Here is a 14,901-nt window from a genome sequence, read left to right on the forward strand (position 1 = left end):
GAAGCACACAGAGATACACGCACACAGGGCACACGCACATGTCTGCATGTGGGTACACACAACACAAGATGGCCTGCTCTCCTCCATCTGGACGTGAACAGGGAAGGGAGAAGCCTTCCTTCAAGACAGAAACTGCGAGGCCTGGGCTGCCTTGAACATCCTGCCTCTCAACGCACGAGCCAGTGAAGGGCGTGCGTGCGTGCCTGGTGGTCATGCCCTGTGCCCCGCCAGGGTGCCCACGGCCTGGGCAGCTGAGCTGTGCAGGCCCGGGGAGCCCGCTGACCACCCGCTGTGCGGCCCCGCCGTCCGAATCTTCCTGTCTGTGCAGAGCAGACTCTGGTGGGGGTCCACAGCCTGACGCCCACAGCCCAGCTCCAGGCAGAGCAGCAACGTGATCTCCTGATTTTGGCAAAGGTGTTTTGTTTCCGCAGCCCCTGAGCATGCTCCCAAGCCCTGCACAGGCAGGTGGGGAGCGGGGGTGGGTGAAGGTCCCCCCAAGCCCTGGGCGTCCGACTCCCACCTCAAGGTCACAGGGCCCTGCCCCCCAGGCTGCTGGCTCCAAGCCTCCAACAGTGGGCGCATCAGGAGGGTGTGTCCTTGACCAAGCACGGTGGGCGAAACCTCCCAGGGGGCGGGTGTGTGCTGGCGGCCACAGTAATCTTGGTCTCCTCAACAGGGTTGGTTTTCACTCCACCCCTGGCCCCCAATTCATCAAATAAGCAATTCGTTATCAAACAACAATTATCTGAAAAAGGCAGGATCTAAGGTCTTAACCAGAGAACTCCCTTCAGGCGGACTTGATGAGACAACACCCAAACCAGGGCTGGACACCGGTGCTAGGGCCCAGCGGGGTGCTGTGCTCCTGCTGGACACCGGTGCTAGGGCCCAGCGGGGTGCTGTGCTCCTGCTGGACACCGGTGCTAGGGCCCAGTGGGGTGCTGTGCTCCTGCTGGCTGGTCTGAGCTGCGGGTGGGCTTTGCCGGCCCCCAAGGAGACCCTGGCCCGGGTGGGGCAATGGCTGGTGCCCGCGGCAGGCCCTGGGGGTGGGGCGGGCCTCCGAGCCCTGTGCCCTGGGGCCCTGCGGCTGCATGTGTGTTCGGGAAGCACCCCCCGCATGCCCCTGGGTGCCACCAACACGGCAGGCCGAGGTGTAGCTGCTGCAGGATTACCCTGATCACGGGCTGGCCGCCGCCTCACGTCTGGAGGTGGAGGAAGCAGCAACAAAGCTTCCCCAGGTGTGAAGCCCCGGCTTAAGGAGCTCTCCACCTGCCTCTTGGGTCTGAAGGCCCCAGTCCGCTCCCGTGGGGCGGGGGACACCCACACAGCGTGAGGGCCCATGGCCACCCCACCAGCGCAGGCAACGCTGGGGCCCTGCAGGCAGGGGCCCCGGGAGCAGCTGGACGTGGGCTGTCCAGAGGGCGCCCAGATCCCTGGGGCAAAGCAGGTGGGTCACCCGTGGAGGCTGCTGGCCGCCCCATCTCACGCAGGTGACCCTGAGGGCGGTCCATATGGGGAGGAGGGCAGATGGCCCTGGAGCCCACAGGCCGCACGGAGCTGGCCAGCAGAGGCCCCGCAGCTGCAGGCCGAGCTCGCTGGGCACCCCGCGGCCAGGCTGGCCTCCTGGATGGGCCCCGGGGCACGGCCCGCCCGGCTTCACGAGGCCTCCAGGGCAGGGGCAGTCTTCGGGCCCATATTCATTTCAGCTCCGTTTTAAAGGCGAGTTAAAATAAACACGAGGAATATTTATAAGGCAAATAAATCTGGTAGAAATAGCCCCTCGGAGTGTGAGCGGAGGCCCCCAGCCCGGCCTGAGCTGATAAAATACAGAAATGCTACTGTCGGCCCTCCGGCTTATTTTGACTGCGCACAGGAATGTAACGGGTAAACACTGCCTCCCGTATCACACTGTTACAACTTGCATTCACAGCTCGGCACAAAAGCTGCGTTTCACAGAAGCATCGTTCGGGGATGTATCTCCAGCTCAATTTTTTTAAAAAAACCATTTCCTCACATAAATCATGCTCAGAACGGAATGGGTGGCTGATACATTGCAAACACTTTTTTTCCTTTAACAATAACATACCTAGATTCCTTCTAAACGAAAGAGCTAAAAAAAAAAGTCTTCTAAATGGTTTTTTTTTTTTTCCTGAAGAAAATAAACACTTTCCTGACCCCGATATCTGGGGCTGTCCTCCCCGGCCGCGCAATCCGCGGGCCCAGCATGTGGTCAGCAGGGCAGCCACGCGGGGCCCTGCACCCGGACCTTTCTGTGCCCCGGCCCTGGCGAGCCACGGGCAGTGAGGACCACCAGACAGCAGCCCCTCTTGGCGGCTGGACTCGGAGTTCAAAAGGCAATGCGGGAATAACGAACGAAAGAAAACAGAACACACGGGAACGAAGTCAACGAAAGACCGAGATTCAGAAAGCGCTGGTGCTGGGCAGACATGACTGAGCTGCAGCGGTGGCCTCGGCCAGGACACAGGCCCCGCGCCGCGAGCCACTGTCCAGGCGGCTGCGCCCTGAGGGCCGCCGGCACCATGGTCTCCACAGCCCCCCACAGACCTGCGTCACCCCCAGAAACCAACGCCCAAGAAAACGACGCGGGTCCAAAGCCCGGCGGATGGGACCCTGAAGAGGGGAAGAGCAAGACGGGGCCCCGTCTGGAGGAGTTTCCAGGCCAACGGCAGGCACTCATGGTGGGTGCCTGGGACCCCGTCTTCACGCAGACAAGCTGTAGACGCCCACCAAGGCCCTGGGACCCACAGGAAATCCAGGGCTTTTGTCAAAAACCATCTTGCTAGAGGGGGAGGCTCTCCTGAAAGTGCAATAAATCTAACAGCAATTAAGCGTAAAGAGCCTAAGCCACACTTAAAAAACCCAAAACACTGGTATGTTACTGGAGTTAAAAGACGTGACAAGCCGAAAAAATCTGCAACTGTAAACAACATGAGATTTCAGCTCTGACAGCAAACCTGTGGGCAGATAAGAAAGAGGAAAGGCAGAGGGCAGCCCCGGGGCAGGGCAGCCCTGCTCACAGCCACACACGCTCACAGACACGCGCTCACAGCCACTCACAGACACACACACTCACAGAGACGCTCACAGCCACACACATACTCACAGACACACACGTTCAGAGACACACGCGCTCACAGCCACACACACAGCCACACGCGCTCACAGACACGCTCACAGCCACACATATACTCACAGACACACACATTCAGAGACACACGCGCTCACAGCCACACACTCTCACAGACACACGCACTCACAGCCACTCACAGACACACATATACTCACAGACACACACATTCAGAGACACACGCGCTCACAGCCACACACTCTCACAGACACACGCACTCACAGCCACTCACAGACACACACAGAGATGCTCACAGCCACACACTCACACACTCACAGACACACACGCTCACAGCCACACACTCTCACAGACACGCGCTCACAGCCACTCACAGACACACACAGAGACGCTCACAGCCACACACACACTCACAGACACACACGTTCAGAGACACACGCGCTCACAGCCACACACACTCAGACACACGCGCTCACAGCCACACACGCTCATAGCCACACACTCTCACAGACACGCTCACAGCCACACATGTACTCACAGACACACACACTTACAGCCACACATGCTCACAGACACACACACTCACAGGCACTCACAGCCACACACTCACAGACACACACTCACAGCCACACACAATTACAGCCACACATGCTCACAGACACACACACTCACAGGCACTCACAGCCACACACTCACAGACACACACTCACAGCCACACACAATTACAGCCACACACGCTCACAGACACACACTCTCACAGACACGCTCACAGCCACACACTCACAGCCACACACGCTCACAGACACACACACTCACAGACACACACACTCACAGCCACACACGCTCACAGACACACACACTCACAGGCACTCACAGCCACTCACAGACACACACTCTCACAGACACGCTCACAGCCACACACTCACAGCCACACACAATTACAGCCACACATGCTCACAGACACACACACTCACAGGCACTCACAGCCACACACTCTCACAGACACGCTCACAGCCACACACTCACAGCCACACACTCACAGCCACACACTCACAGCCACACACAATTACAGCCACACACGCTCACAGACACACACACTCACAGGCACTCACAGCCACTCACAGACACATGCTCTCACAGACACGCTCACAGCCACACACATACTCACACACATACAGCCACACACACTCACAAACACACAAACTCACAGACACACATACTCAGAGACGCACACGCTCACACACACACATGCTCACGGACATGCTCACATTCACACACACACTCTCACACTTCACAGACACACATGCTCACACTCATACAACATGCTCAGATATACTCTCACAGGCACTCAGACACACACTCATGCTCATAGACACAAAGGCTCACAGACACACACGGTCAGTGACATACATGCTTACAGAGATCCACAGTCTGACACACACACAGGGCCACACACATTCAGACTCACAGCTACACATTCAAAACCCACACTTAGACACCCACACTCGTTTTAAACAGCTGCTGCTGCTGCTGCTAAGTCACTTCAGTCGTGTCCGACTGTGTGACCCCGTAGACGGCAGCCCACCAGGCTGCCCCGTCCCTGGGATTCTCCAGGCAAGAACATTGGAGTGGGTTGCCATTTCCTTCTCCGTTTAAACAGCTAGTAAATACCAAAGATGACATAACAGCAAACGCAAAAGAAACCAGACCACATTTAACCTACTAGTCAGAGATAAGAGTTAGCCCAGATACTATGGAGTAAGCAGATAACACTGTAAACGTGATGTAAAATTAAATCCTACCTCCAGGCAGAAGCACCCGGCATAGCTGGAGCCTGTGGAGGTGGCAGCAGGGTGACCCGGGCTGCAGATGGGAGCGGCCGCGGGGCCCACCTGGCGGGGGAGGCCCGGTCCCTTCAGCCCACGAGACAGAGTCCACCCGGGACCACGGTTCTCGACTGAACACAGCCCTGGCCGTGCACACGGTCCGGGAGAAGCCAGGGACGCGCAGGACCCGCAGGTCTGGCTCCTCCACAGCCAGTCCGACCAGGGAAGAGAAAGGGGACAGAGGGGTGTCAGGAGCCCCTCGTGAGGGGCGGCACCTGGGCCTGAAAGGACACCTCGTGAGGTCAGGACAGCGAGGACACGCAGAGCACACGGTCCGGCACACACACGCTCACGTGCTCACACACAGGCACACACATGCTCACACACAGGGACACACACACATGTGCACACACAGACACATGCTCACACACAGGCACACACAAGCTCACATGCTCACACACGCTCACATGCTCACACACAGGCACACACACGTGTGCACACACACGCTCAGGTACTCACACACAGGCACACACACGTGTTCACACACAGGCACACACGCTCACACACAGGCACACACACACTCACATGCTCACACACAGGCACACACACGTGTGCACACACAGGGACACACACACGCTCAGGCACTCACACAGGCACACACCCGTGTTCACACACAGGCACACACGCTCACACACAGGCATACACACACTCACATGCTCACACACAGGCACACACATGTGTGCACACACAGGGACACACACACGCTCAGGAGCTCACACACAGGCACACACATGCTCACATGCTCACACACAGGCACACACACATGTGCACACACAGACACACGCTCACATGCTCACACACAAGCACACACACGTTTGCACACACAGGGACACACACACACACTCAGGCACTCACACACAGGCACACACATGTGTGCACACACAGACACACGCTCACACACAGGGACACACACACACTCAGGCACTCACACACAGGCACACATGCTCACACACAGGGACACACGCTCACACACAGGCACACACACAATCACATGCTCACACACAGGTACACACACATGTGCACACACAAGACACACGCTCACACACAGGGACACACACGCTAAGGTGCTCACACACAGGCACACATGCTCACACACAGACACACGTGTTCACACACAGGCACACACGCTCACACACAGGCACACACACACACGCTCAGGTGCTCACACACAGGCACATACACGTGTTCACACACAGGCACACACACACGCTCACACGCTCACACACAGGGACACATGCTCACACACTGGCACACACACACTCACATGCTCACACATAGGCACACACACATGTGCACACACACACGCTCACACACAGGGACACACACGCTAAGGTGCTCACACACAGGAACACATGCTCACACACAGACACACACGTGTTCACACACAGGCACACACGCTCACATAGGCGCACACATGCACTCACGCACAGGCACAGACGTGTTCACACACAGGCACACACATGTTCACACATGCACTCACACCAGGCACACACATGTTCACACACAGGCACACACAGGTGTTCACACACACGTTTTCACACATGTGCTCACACCAGGCACACATACATGTGCTCATATCAGGCACACAGACACATGCTCACACACATGCTCGCACACAGGCACACAGACACACACTCACACACATGCTCGCACACAGGCGCACACACGTGCTCACACCCATGCTCGCACACAGGCACACACCCACACGCAGACCCTGCACCCGCAGGCCTCGGGCAGCAGGCCTCCACAGCCCAGCGCTGTGACAGCCGAGCCTCTGTTGCCCTCTGGTGGCCTGTCTGGTCCCTGCGAACACAGGTCCCTGAGACTCCAGGCAGCAGTGCCCAGAGCTGGACCCCAGGCTGGGAGTGAGCTGGGCCCCTGGGCCCTGCCGATTTCAGGGCCGCACAGGACACTCAAGGGGCAGGTGAAAGCAGGACATCTGATCGGGGCTGGAGAGGGGCCTAGCTCCCCCCAGTGGCCCTGGGGGCCCACGGGAACCCTGGTGAACACCAGGCCTGTGGACAATGGCCATGCCCTATGACAGGGCCCTGGGCGGGGACAGCCCCGAACACAGGGCGCGGCCGGGCTTTCCGCCCTTGGTGGGAAGGAACACAGGCTACCCAGCCACCCTGTGCACAGGGAGCGGGCCCCAGACACCCCTCAGCCTTACGTTTTTCCAGGGGATTCCTTCAGCCAGAAGAGGTCATCGCTTGTGATCCCGTATTCCAAGGCACCTTCGATCTGCCCAGGAGAAAGGTCGACATGAGGCGGCATCTCTGGCCCCTAGGGTGCCCACAGAGGATGCTCGCTCGCAGACACGACCACCGTCCGCCTGCGGCTGCACTTCCCCAGGAGAGGCTTGGCCAGGGGCCGGGGGGCCGCAGCCTCTCCCTCCAGCTCTCCAGGACCCCCGGGTCAGACCCAGGGCTGGGGGCGGAAGGGGCAAGGCCAGGTGGGCCGGTCCCCAGGGCACTGGGCTGAAGGCTGGGCGGTCCCCGAGGGACAGTGCAGTGGGCCCTGTACCCAGGGGCTGTGCGGGTCACCCCATGCCCCGGCAGGTGCAGGACACAAAACACGTGCCCTCCCCGTGGCCCTCAGGAGTCAGAAGTGCTGGAGAGAGGAAACGGATTCCAAACAGTTTACGGTTCCAATTGGCAAAAAAAATAAAGTTTCCTAAGTTTGCTCAAGGGAGACCGAAAGGTCTGGGTAACACAGGGACCAGAACACAGGTAGACCTGGCCGGCAGCGGGGTGGGCGGCCACCAAGTGCCTCCCACGCCAGCCCCCAAAGCCCTTCAGGGGGCAGTGGGGTGGGAGCGGGCCAGTCCCCACGTGGGCAGCCAGGCTGATCGCCGGGTCCCGGGAGCCGACCACAGCCATCAGGGACTTTGAATGCAGCCTTAGTGGGCCCAGCTGTGGGGAGGGGTCACTGACGGTCACTGCTTGGCCCCTGCCTGTGTGGTCACTTGGACAAGCGCCCTGCCCTCCTTCGGAGGCCTGTCCAGGGCCACCAGTCACAGCCGCTGGGTCCCCCGTCCTGGAGGCAGCTCTCGCTGAGCGGACCACAGGAGTTGGGGCAGGGGCTCCGGGGACACTCACGTGCGTGGGGTACCGCGGCCGCCCTCCGGTGGCGATGACAATGTGCTCGGCAGAAAGTAGAGTCTGGGAAGAAACCGAAAAAGCCACGGTCACCCAGGCACCCCACGGGCACCTCGTGAGGGCTCCACTGTGTCCCGGTCACAGCTGTTGCCCTGTGGTGCCAACCCTGCGGCAGCCCCGAGAGGGGTCTGAGCACCGGCAGGAGAGCCTCCCAGTTTACACAGCATCCCTGGGGGGAAGGTCTCCAGAATCCCACAAGACTGGGCTGGGCTGGGCCACCTGAGCCGTGGCAGGCTGGCGTGGTCGCTTCCTCCATCGCAGAGGACTGGACCAGCCTGGGCCCCGGAGGGATATCCTGTCAATCCCAGTGGCACTGCTCGCTGGGGACAGCGCAGAGGCCACGCGAACCAGGGGTCTGCCCACCCAGGCCACAGACCGGCCCCTGGGAGCCCAAGAGGCAGGCACTCACCTCCTCCCCGCCTTTGGAGACGCCGCAAAGTGTGTGCGTGTTGACAAAGCTGGCCTTGACATTAAAATACTTGACTTTCCTGCAAAATAAAAACAGGAAAATGTGACCTCAGGCCACCCACGGCTCAGGGGTGGGGGGCACGGCTGCCGTCTCCCCGGGTCTCCCCGGACACAGGGACCACCGCCGCCACGCAGGGATGTCCCGAGGCCCAGTAGAGCTCTGGTGTGTGGGGACGGAGGTGGCCGGGCCTCTGCTGAGCTCAGGCCTGTCACCTGCACATGCTCCACCAAGAAGAGAAGGCTCCCTCGTGCACCCAGTACTGCCCCCCCAAAGTCCGCCGACATCCTGCTGCCAAGGAAGGGGGCCAGCAGGCAGGGGGCCGTGAGGCCAGGCCCAAGGCAGGGTGAGGGGCGCCTGGTGTCCAGAAACTGGCTTTCTTGTTTTTTTTTAAATACTTCCAAATGGTGCTGTGTCCTTACTTTCTAAATATTTACTTATTTGGCTCTGCCAGGTCTCAGCTGCAGCGTGCAGGGTCTAGCTCCTGACTGGGGATCAAACCCAGGCCCTGCGTTGCAGGGTGGAGTCTGCCGCTGGAGCAGAGGGAGCCCTGACGACTGGGCTTTCTCTGCGGTCCTCCCCACTTCCCCCGCTTGGGGAGTCCTCAACGCCCACAACCACCCGGGGCCCGGCGTGGCCGCGCTACCTGTCCTGCAGCTGGACGCGGTGGCCCCAATTCAGGGACTTCACGTGGTTCTGAACGGCGTCCGCCATTGTCGCCCTGGTGATACATGCAGCGCGGGGCTGAACAGCCGCACAGTTCAGGGGTGGGTCCCGCCAGGATGGGGCTGCTAAGGGCCCTTCACAGGCACACCCGGGGGCCATGTGCTTCTCAAGGTGGCAGGGGTGGAGACCATCCCCGGGCCAGGTGAGGGGCTCCCGACTGGGGGGCCCTGAGCAGACCACCCACCACCTGCTGGGCCTGGCACCCCGAGGGGGTCCTGGGAGCCGTGGGAGCAGCAGGGCCCAGGCCCCATCCAGGGGGCGGACAACCTCCGCCGCCTGCCCGGGGAGACAACCAGAAGCCTGGCCCAGATGTGGGGGTCGAGGGGCTACCCGGGGACTGCGGGGACCCTGGTCCCCCTGCCGCCCCTCACCAGTCATGCGGGGCCTGTGCCACACCCCAGCCGTAGTGAGGGGCGTCGCGGATCATGACCCCCAGCAGCGCTGCCTGGTGCATCAGCTTCTTGGGGATGCAGCCGACGTTCACGCAAGTACCGCCGAGGCCCCACCTGGTGCCTGGGGGGCGGGGGGAGCTCGGGTGACCCGTCGCCCTGCTGACCCCAACTCCTCCGGCCAGCGGGCTGGGCTCAGCCCCTTGGGACTGACGCCCACCCCCAACCCCAGGGCCGGCCTACCTCGGGGGGAAGGCTCCACGTAGTCCAGCACGGCCACCTTCTTCCCCAGCTGGGCGGCTGAGAACAAGGAGCAGGCAGGTGAGCACGCTGGGGACCAGTCCACCTGAGGAAATCAGGGGGCCCAGGAGGCCTCTGCCCTTGGCCACGCTGCCCACGGACAGGCACCTGGACTCTCCCTGACCGTGCACCAGGGCAGCGCTGCCCAGCCCACCCCACCACCCTGATCCAGGGCAGGTCAGACCCGGGACACCACAGACAGGCCTCTGGCCCCCCTCACTCCCCGCTTTCCCAGACACCATGGGGTGGGGCTCCCGTCCACCTGCTCAGTGTCCCCAGCTGGGCATTGCTGCCTCTTCTCAGGAAAGTGAAGCTCGGGGGTCAGATGGCAGGTCAGCTGGGCCCCGAGACAGGGAGCAGGACCGGATCCCACACTACACCCCCGCCTGGAGTCCCCTCCGCACCACACCCTGCCCTCCAACCCCCCACCCCTGCTGTCTGCGGATCCCCAAGCAGCGAGCCCCACATTCTGAGCCCAGGGACAACTGCGGGCTTCCCGCCAGCACTGCTGGGGCACAGCGCCGGCCAGCCCCAGGCTCAGGACCTGCATCCCGAGGGCACGAGCGTCTGACACTACAGAACACAGTTGGCTCGTGGCTACCACGATCAGGAGCAAGTGTACAAGTCTTCATCAACAAAATCACTTCATTCAACGAGGACTGATGGGACCCTGGCGCTGGATTTAAAAGCTGCGGCCGAGGGGACTCCTCAGACACAACCACAGCCAGCTCCTGGGTCTGACCAGGATGGGGCAATGGGGACCAGAGTTACCCTCCCGCTCAAAACAACCAAATCTCCTGACAATGTGCCAAATACTGGTTTCAAAAAACTGAACAGAAGAAAACAGAGGTCAGCGATCTCTGGGAGGCAGGAGTGGCTGGATGTGAACCCCAGGAACGGGGGGTCCCTAGGACCCAGCCCGGGAGGGGCCGGGTGTTCCCGAGAGGAGGTGGGCTGGAAGTGCTGCCCAGCCTCCTGGGGTGGTGGGTGGGCTCGGGAAGGTCATGTCTCCGAGTAGTGAGGCCGGAATTGGGCCCTGCCCCAGGCCCGCCTAACAGACCTCACGCAGAAGATTCGAAAAGACCAGGCTGTCTCTACCTACATCCCAGGACACGCTCTGACACATTTCTAGGAGTACAAAAAGACTCAGAACCGAGCAAACGAAAGTGGAAGAGTGTAATTCTCTCCGTCGTGTCCAACCCTTTGCGACCCCATGGACTGTAGCTCACCAGGCTCCTCTGTCTGTGGGATTCTCCAGGCAAGAAGACCGGAGTGGGTTGCCATGCCCTCCTCCAGGGGATCTTCCCCACCCAGGGATCAAACCCAGGTCTCCTGCACTGCAGGCAGATTCTTTACCTAGTGAAGCCAGCAGGGTAGAGTCCAAAGTGTCTGGCGCTCTAACAAAAATTGCCAGGCACACAAAGGAGCAGAAAAATGCAACCAGTCCATGAAGCTGGCCAGAACGGACAGCGGCGTCAGGATCAGCGGAGAAGAAAGCAAAGCAGGGTTACCACTGTGCCCCACGTGTGCGAAGAGCTGAGAGGCCAAGTGAGAGAAAAGCACCCACGTCAAACTGCAGAGGTGAACCTGCACCACGCGGCAGGGAATCCAAAAACGGGGGATCTGTGTCCGTGCGGCCGGCATGCTTTGCTGGGCAGCGGAAACGGACACGACGCGGTAAAGCGACTGGGCGCCAACAAAGATACTTTAGCGCCTGCAGCGAGCGGGGCTCACGCGGGGCAGACACCGCAGACTCTGGTCTGGGAGCCTGCAAACAGGAGTGGAAACGACCCACAATGCAGAGAGCCGGGCGAGTGCGGAGAGAAGCCGGAGCAGCTGACGCCCGTGGAACCAGCGTCGCCCACGCGAAGGAGCGACCGATGGTTGAACCAGGATCAATGAAAACTGTGGCCCAGCGGTTTCCCCACCCTTTCTGGCGCCGGGGGCCGGTTCTGTGGAAGACAACTTTCCCATGGATGGTGGCGGGGGGTGGTTTCCGGACGACCCGAGCCCATCCCGTTTCCGTGCCCTTTATTTCTGTTGGCCTGACATCAGCTCCACCTCGGGTATTAGGGCCCAGAGGACGGGGACCCCTGATCCACAGACCCATGGAGCTCGACAAACTCCAGCAAGAAGTGAACTCAGCAGGCACCAAGGCTCAAAAGTAACTAACGGAAAGAAAAAACCCTAAAAGCAAGCAGAGGAGAAAGACGCACAACAGAGGCACACAGATGCAAACGGCAGAGTCCTCATCAGAGTCAATGCCAGGGCTCTGACAGGGCAGAGCCCTGCAGTCCCCTGTGGGGCGACGTGCAGGCGTGGGGTGAAGTCGTCGCCTCCAGGTTGGGGCGCCCACATCTCCGAGTCACGGTCCCCATCCTGGTGACCCTCTCCCAGTGGGGAAGAAGCCACGCGTGCCCTGGAGCTCGCGCCGCACAAGCAAAGAAGCCCCCCAGCAAAGAGCAACCCCGCTCCCACAACCAGGGAAAGCCCAGGCAACAGAGACCACCAGCACAAGCAAAAAACAACAGAAAGTACACTTGGTGGTGACGGTTGCACAACTCTGCGAATGCAAAATCCACCGCATCCAGCGGTTTAAACGAGTGATCTACACAGTGTGTGACTTACATCGCAACAAAGTGATCTGAAAAACACGAAACACTAGGATAAATCTGACATAAGACGTGGAAGACCTGTTTATCGAACCGGCAAATACCACTGGCAGAAGTGAAAAATACCTGAACGGGAGGTACACCACGTGACCCAGCTGTCCCACCTTCAGGCGACTCACAACACGCATCCACACAGTGGCACACACACACACAAATGTTTCCAGCAGCCCAGTCCACGGGCGGACGGACCAGCTACAGGGGAGATGGACACAAAGTCCACGCAGCTGCGTGAGAAGGCGAGACTCCAGATACACGCAGCAACACGGATGATCTCCACATAATGGGGCCTGTGGGAGAGGCCCGGAAAGTAAGGATACTCGCAGTGCGAGTCCACTGAGACAAAATTTCATAAAAGGCAACGTGATCTACAGCGAGAGACAGCGGGTCACTGGCTGCCTGAGCAGGGGGACCAGGCCCACAGCAGAGAGCACGCATGTGGGGCGCACCCCCAGCCCCCAGAGCTCTGCTGTCCTCCTGGAGGCCCCGCTGCACCAGCTGCATGCGGGACGCAGGACACACACCTTCCTTGGCGCAGGCCAGGCCGCCGGATCCGCCGCCGATCACCAGGAGGTCGTAGCACTGCCGGCCTGCGGGGGTGGGGCGGGGTCAGAAGGAAGGACAGGGGCCAGCCAGGAGGGGCCACCAGGGAGGCCACCCGCATTCCAGGGTGGTCCCGCAGCCACACCCGGCCCTGTGATGGTCTGGGGTGAGCACGCGTGCCCCAGCACGCACTGACCCCCGCCACCGACATCAAGAAGGTGAGAGAGCCGCCCTGAGTTCAACGTCACCTGACGTCCTGGCAGGAGCGGGCGGGAAAGCTGCTTTCGAGTCCACCCGTCGGGCGGAGCGGCTCTTGGCCGCTCCGAGTGCCCGCAGAGCCTGGCGGGGCAGTGGCTCTGAAACGCTTCTGGGCCCCCTGGAGCCCACTTGCAGCCCCCACCCCTGCCCCTGGTGGACCGGCCGCCCCATCTTCTCCCCGCAGAAGGCCCTGTCTCTGCAGATGGTGCCGCGGAAAGCAGCCCAGAGACAGCGGAACCAGGGTCCGCAAGGGAGGGTGGAGGGCGGGTGTGTCCTCAGGGGCAGCCAGTTCTGAGCCAGGGACCCCCAGCACCACGCCTCAGCCCGCCGCCCACCTGTGGGCAGAAATAAGATCAGCACAAGCCCGGGGACTCTGTCCTTCCCTGCTCAGGGAGGCGAGGACCAGGAGGAGGTCCCTACCTTCCATGGCCGGGGCAGGTCCCTCCTGCCGCTCTGCAGTGTCCGTGGGGTCTCCCTGGCCCGCAGAGCCCCTCCGGCAGCCTACTCTCCCTGCCCACATGAACAGACGGCGCAAGGACTGTGGGCTTATCTTCCACGGTCCACTCTCTGCATGGGGAACACCCAGCAGCCCCCTCCGTCTGATAAGCAGGGAGGAGGCGAGTCAACGGGCCTCCGTAGGCGCCGCCGTGCGAAACCGCCTTTAACACCTGCAGGCTCTGGGCAGCCTGTCTGCAAGGAAGGACCCCAGTGGGCCCCAGAGAGGGAACTGCCCTCAGAATGTCCGCTGGGCACGCACCTGTGCGCTCCAGGGCTCCCCAGGGCACCTCGCAGCCTGGCCCCTCTTCTCGTCCTGCAAGGTCTGTCAGCCAGTGTCCTGAGCCCTCCCTCGCCAGGTTTTCTGCTCATCCCTGAACTCGGGGCCTGCAGAGCCCCCAGGAGCAGCCCCCCAGGCCCCGCCTAACAAGCCGTGACCGCCCGGTCAGACCCGCGGCCTCCCCAGCCCCACGCCCCAAGGCCCCAGCTACACACAGCCGGCAGGGGTCGGCGCTCCGCCGGGGGCGCCTTCTCCAAGAAGGGGCCGCCCCGCCCTCCCCGCGGGGTCCCCCCGGGCAGGGGCGTGCCGGGAGAGGGCGGGAGCGCGGTGCCCGCGCGGCCGCCGCTGGGGGTCCCCGGCCCCGGCCGTGGGGACACTGTGCGCGTGGGCCCGGCCCGCTGGCCGCCCAGGGGCCCGCTCCCTCCCGCAGGGCGCCCCGCACAGCGCGCCGCGCCCGCCCGCAGAGGCGCAGGGCCCGCCCGAGCCCCGCGCGCGCAGGGCCGGGAGGCCGCGCGCCGGGCGCCGCTGCTGCCGAGCCGGGAGGCGCCCCCCGCCGCCCCGGCCGGCTCCCCGCGCCCCGCCGCCGGGCGCCCCGCCGCGCCGCGCCCTCCCCGGCCCGCGCCCGCTG

General features: G+C 61.8%; 1 protein-coding gene across 6 annotated transcripts in view; it reads right to left on the minus strand.

Annotated features, from left to right (window-relative positions):
- Positions 1-14,901, minus strand: part of TXNRD2 (thioredoxin reductase 2) — a 28,899-nt gene that overhangs the window by 13,882 nt on the left and 116 nt on the right. Inside the window, exons 1-9 of one of the 6 annotated variants that reach the window (XM_055404238.2) lie at positions 14,256-14,838; positions 13,919-14,008; positions 13,222-13,287; positions 9,972-10,028; positions 9,711-9,852; positions 9,260-9,334; positions 8,557-8,635; positions 8,088-8,150; positions 7,160-7,230 (exon numbers count right to left, since the gene is read on the minus strand). In XM_055404238.2, the coding sequence (XP_055260213.2) occupies positions 7,160-7,230; positions 8,088-8,150; positions 8,557-8,635; positions 9,260-9,334; positions 9,711-9,852; positions 9,972-10,028; positions 13,222-13,287; positions 13,919-13,925 (560 nt within the window). In that variant the 5' untranslated portion in view covers positions 13,926-14,008; positions 14,256-14,838. Of the gene's footprint in view, positions 1-7,159; positions 7,231-8,087; positions 8,151-8,556; positions 8,636-9,259; positions 9,335-9,710; positions 9,853-9,971; positions 10,029-13,221; positions 13,288-13,488; positions 13,802-13,918; positions 14,230-14,255; positions 14,839-14,901 lie in introns of those variants that run through there. The other 5 variants (XM_055404240.2, XM_055404236.2, XM_088828411.1 and 2 more) reach the window with 5 other exon arrangements.

This window comes from Moschus berezovskii, chromosome 19 (assembly GCF_049115385.1).
Source record: "Moschus berezovskii isolate FMDL1 chromosome 19, NW_MosBer_1.0, whole genome shotgun sequence".
NCBI classification, from domain to species: domain Eukaryota; kingdom Metazoa; phylum Chordata; class Mammalia; order Artiodactyla; family Moschidae; genus Moschus; species Moschus berezovskii.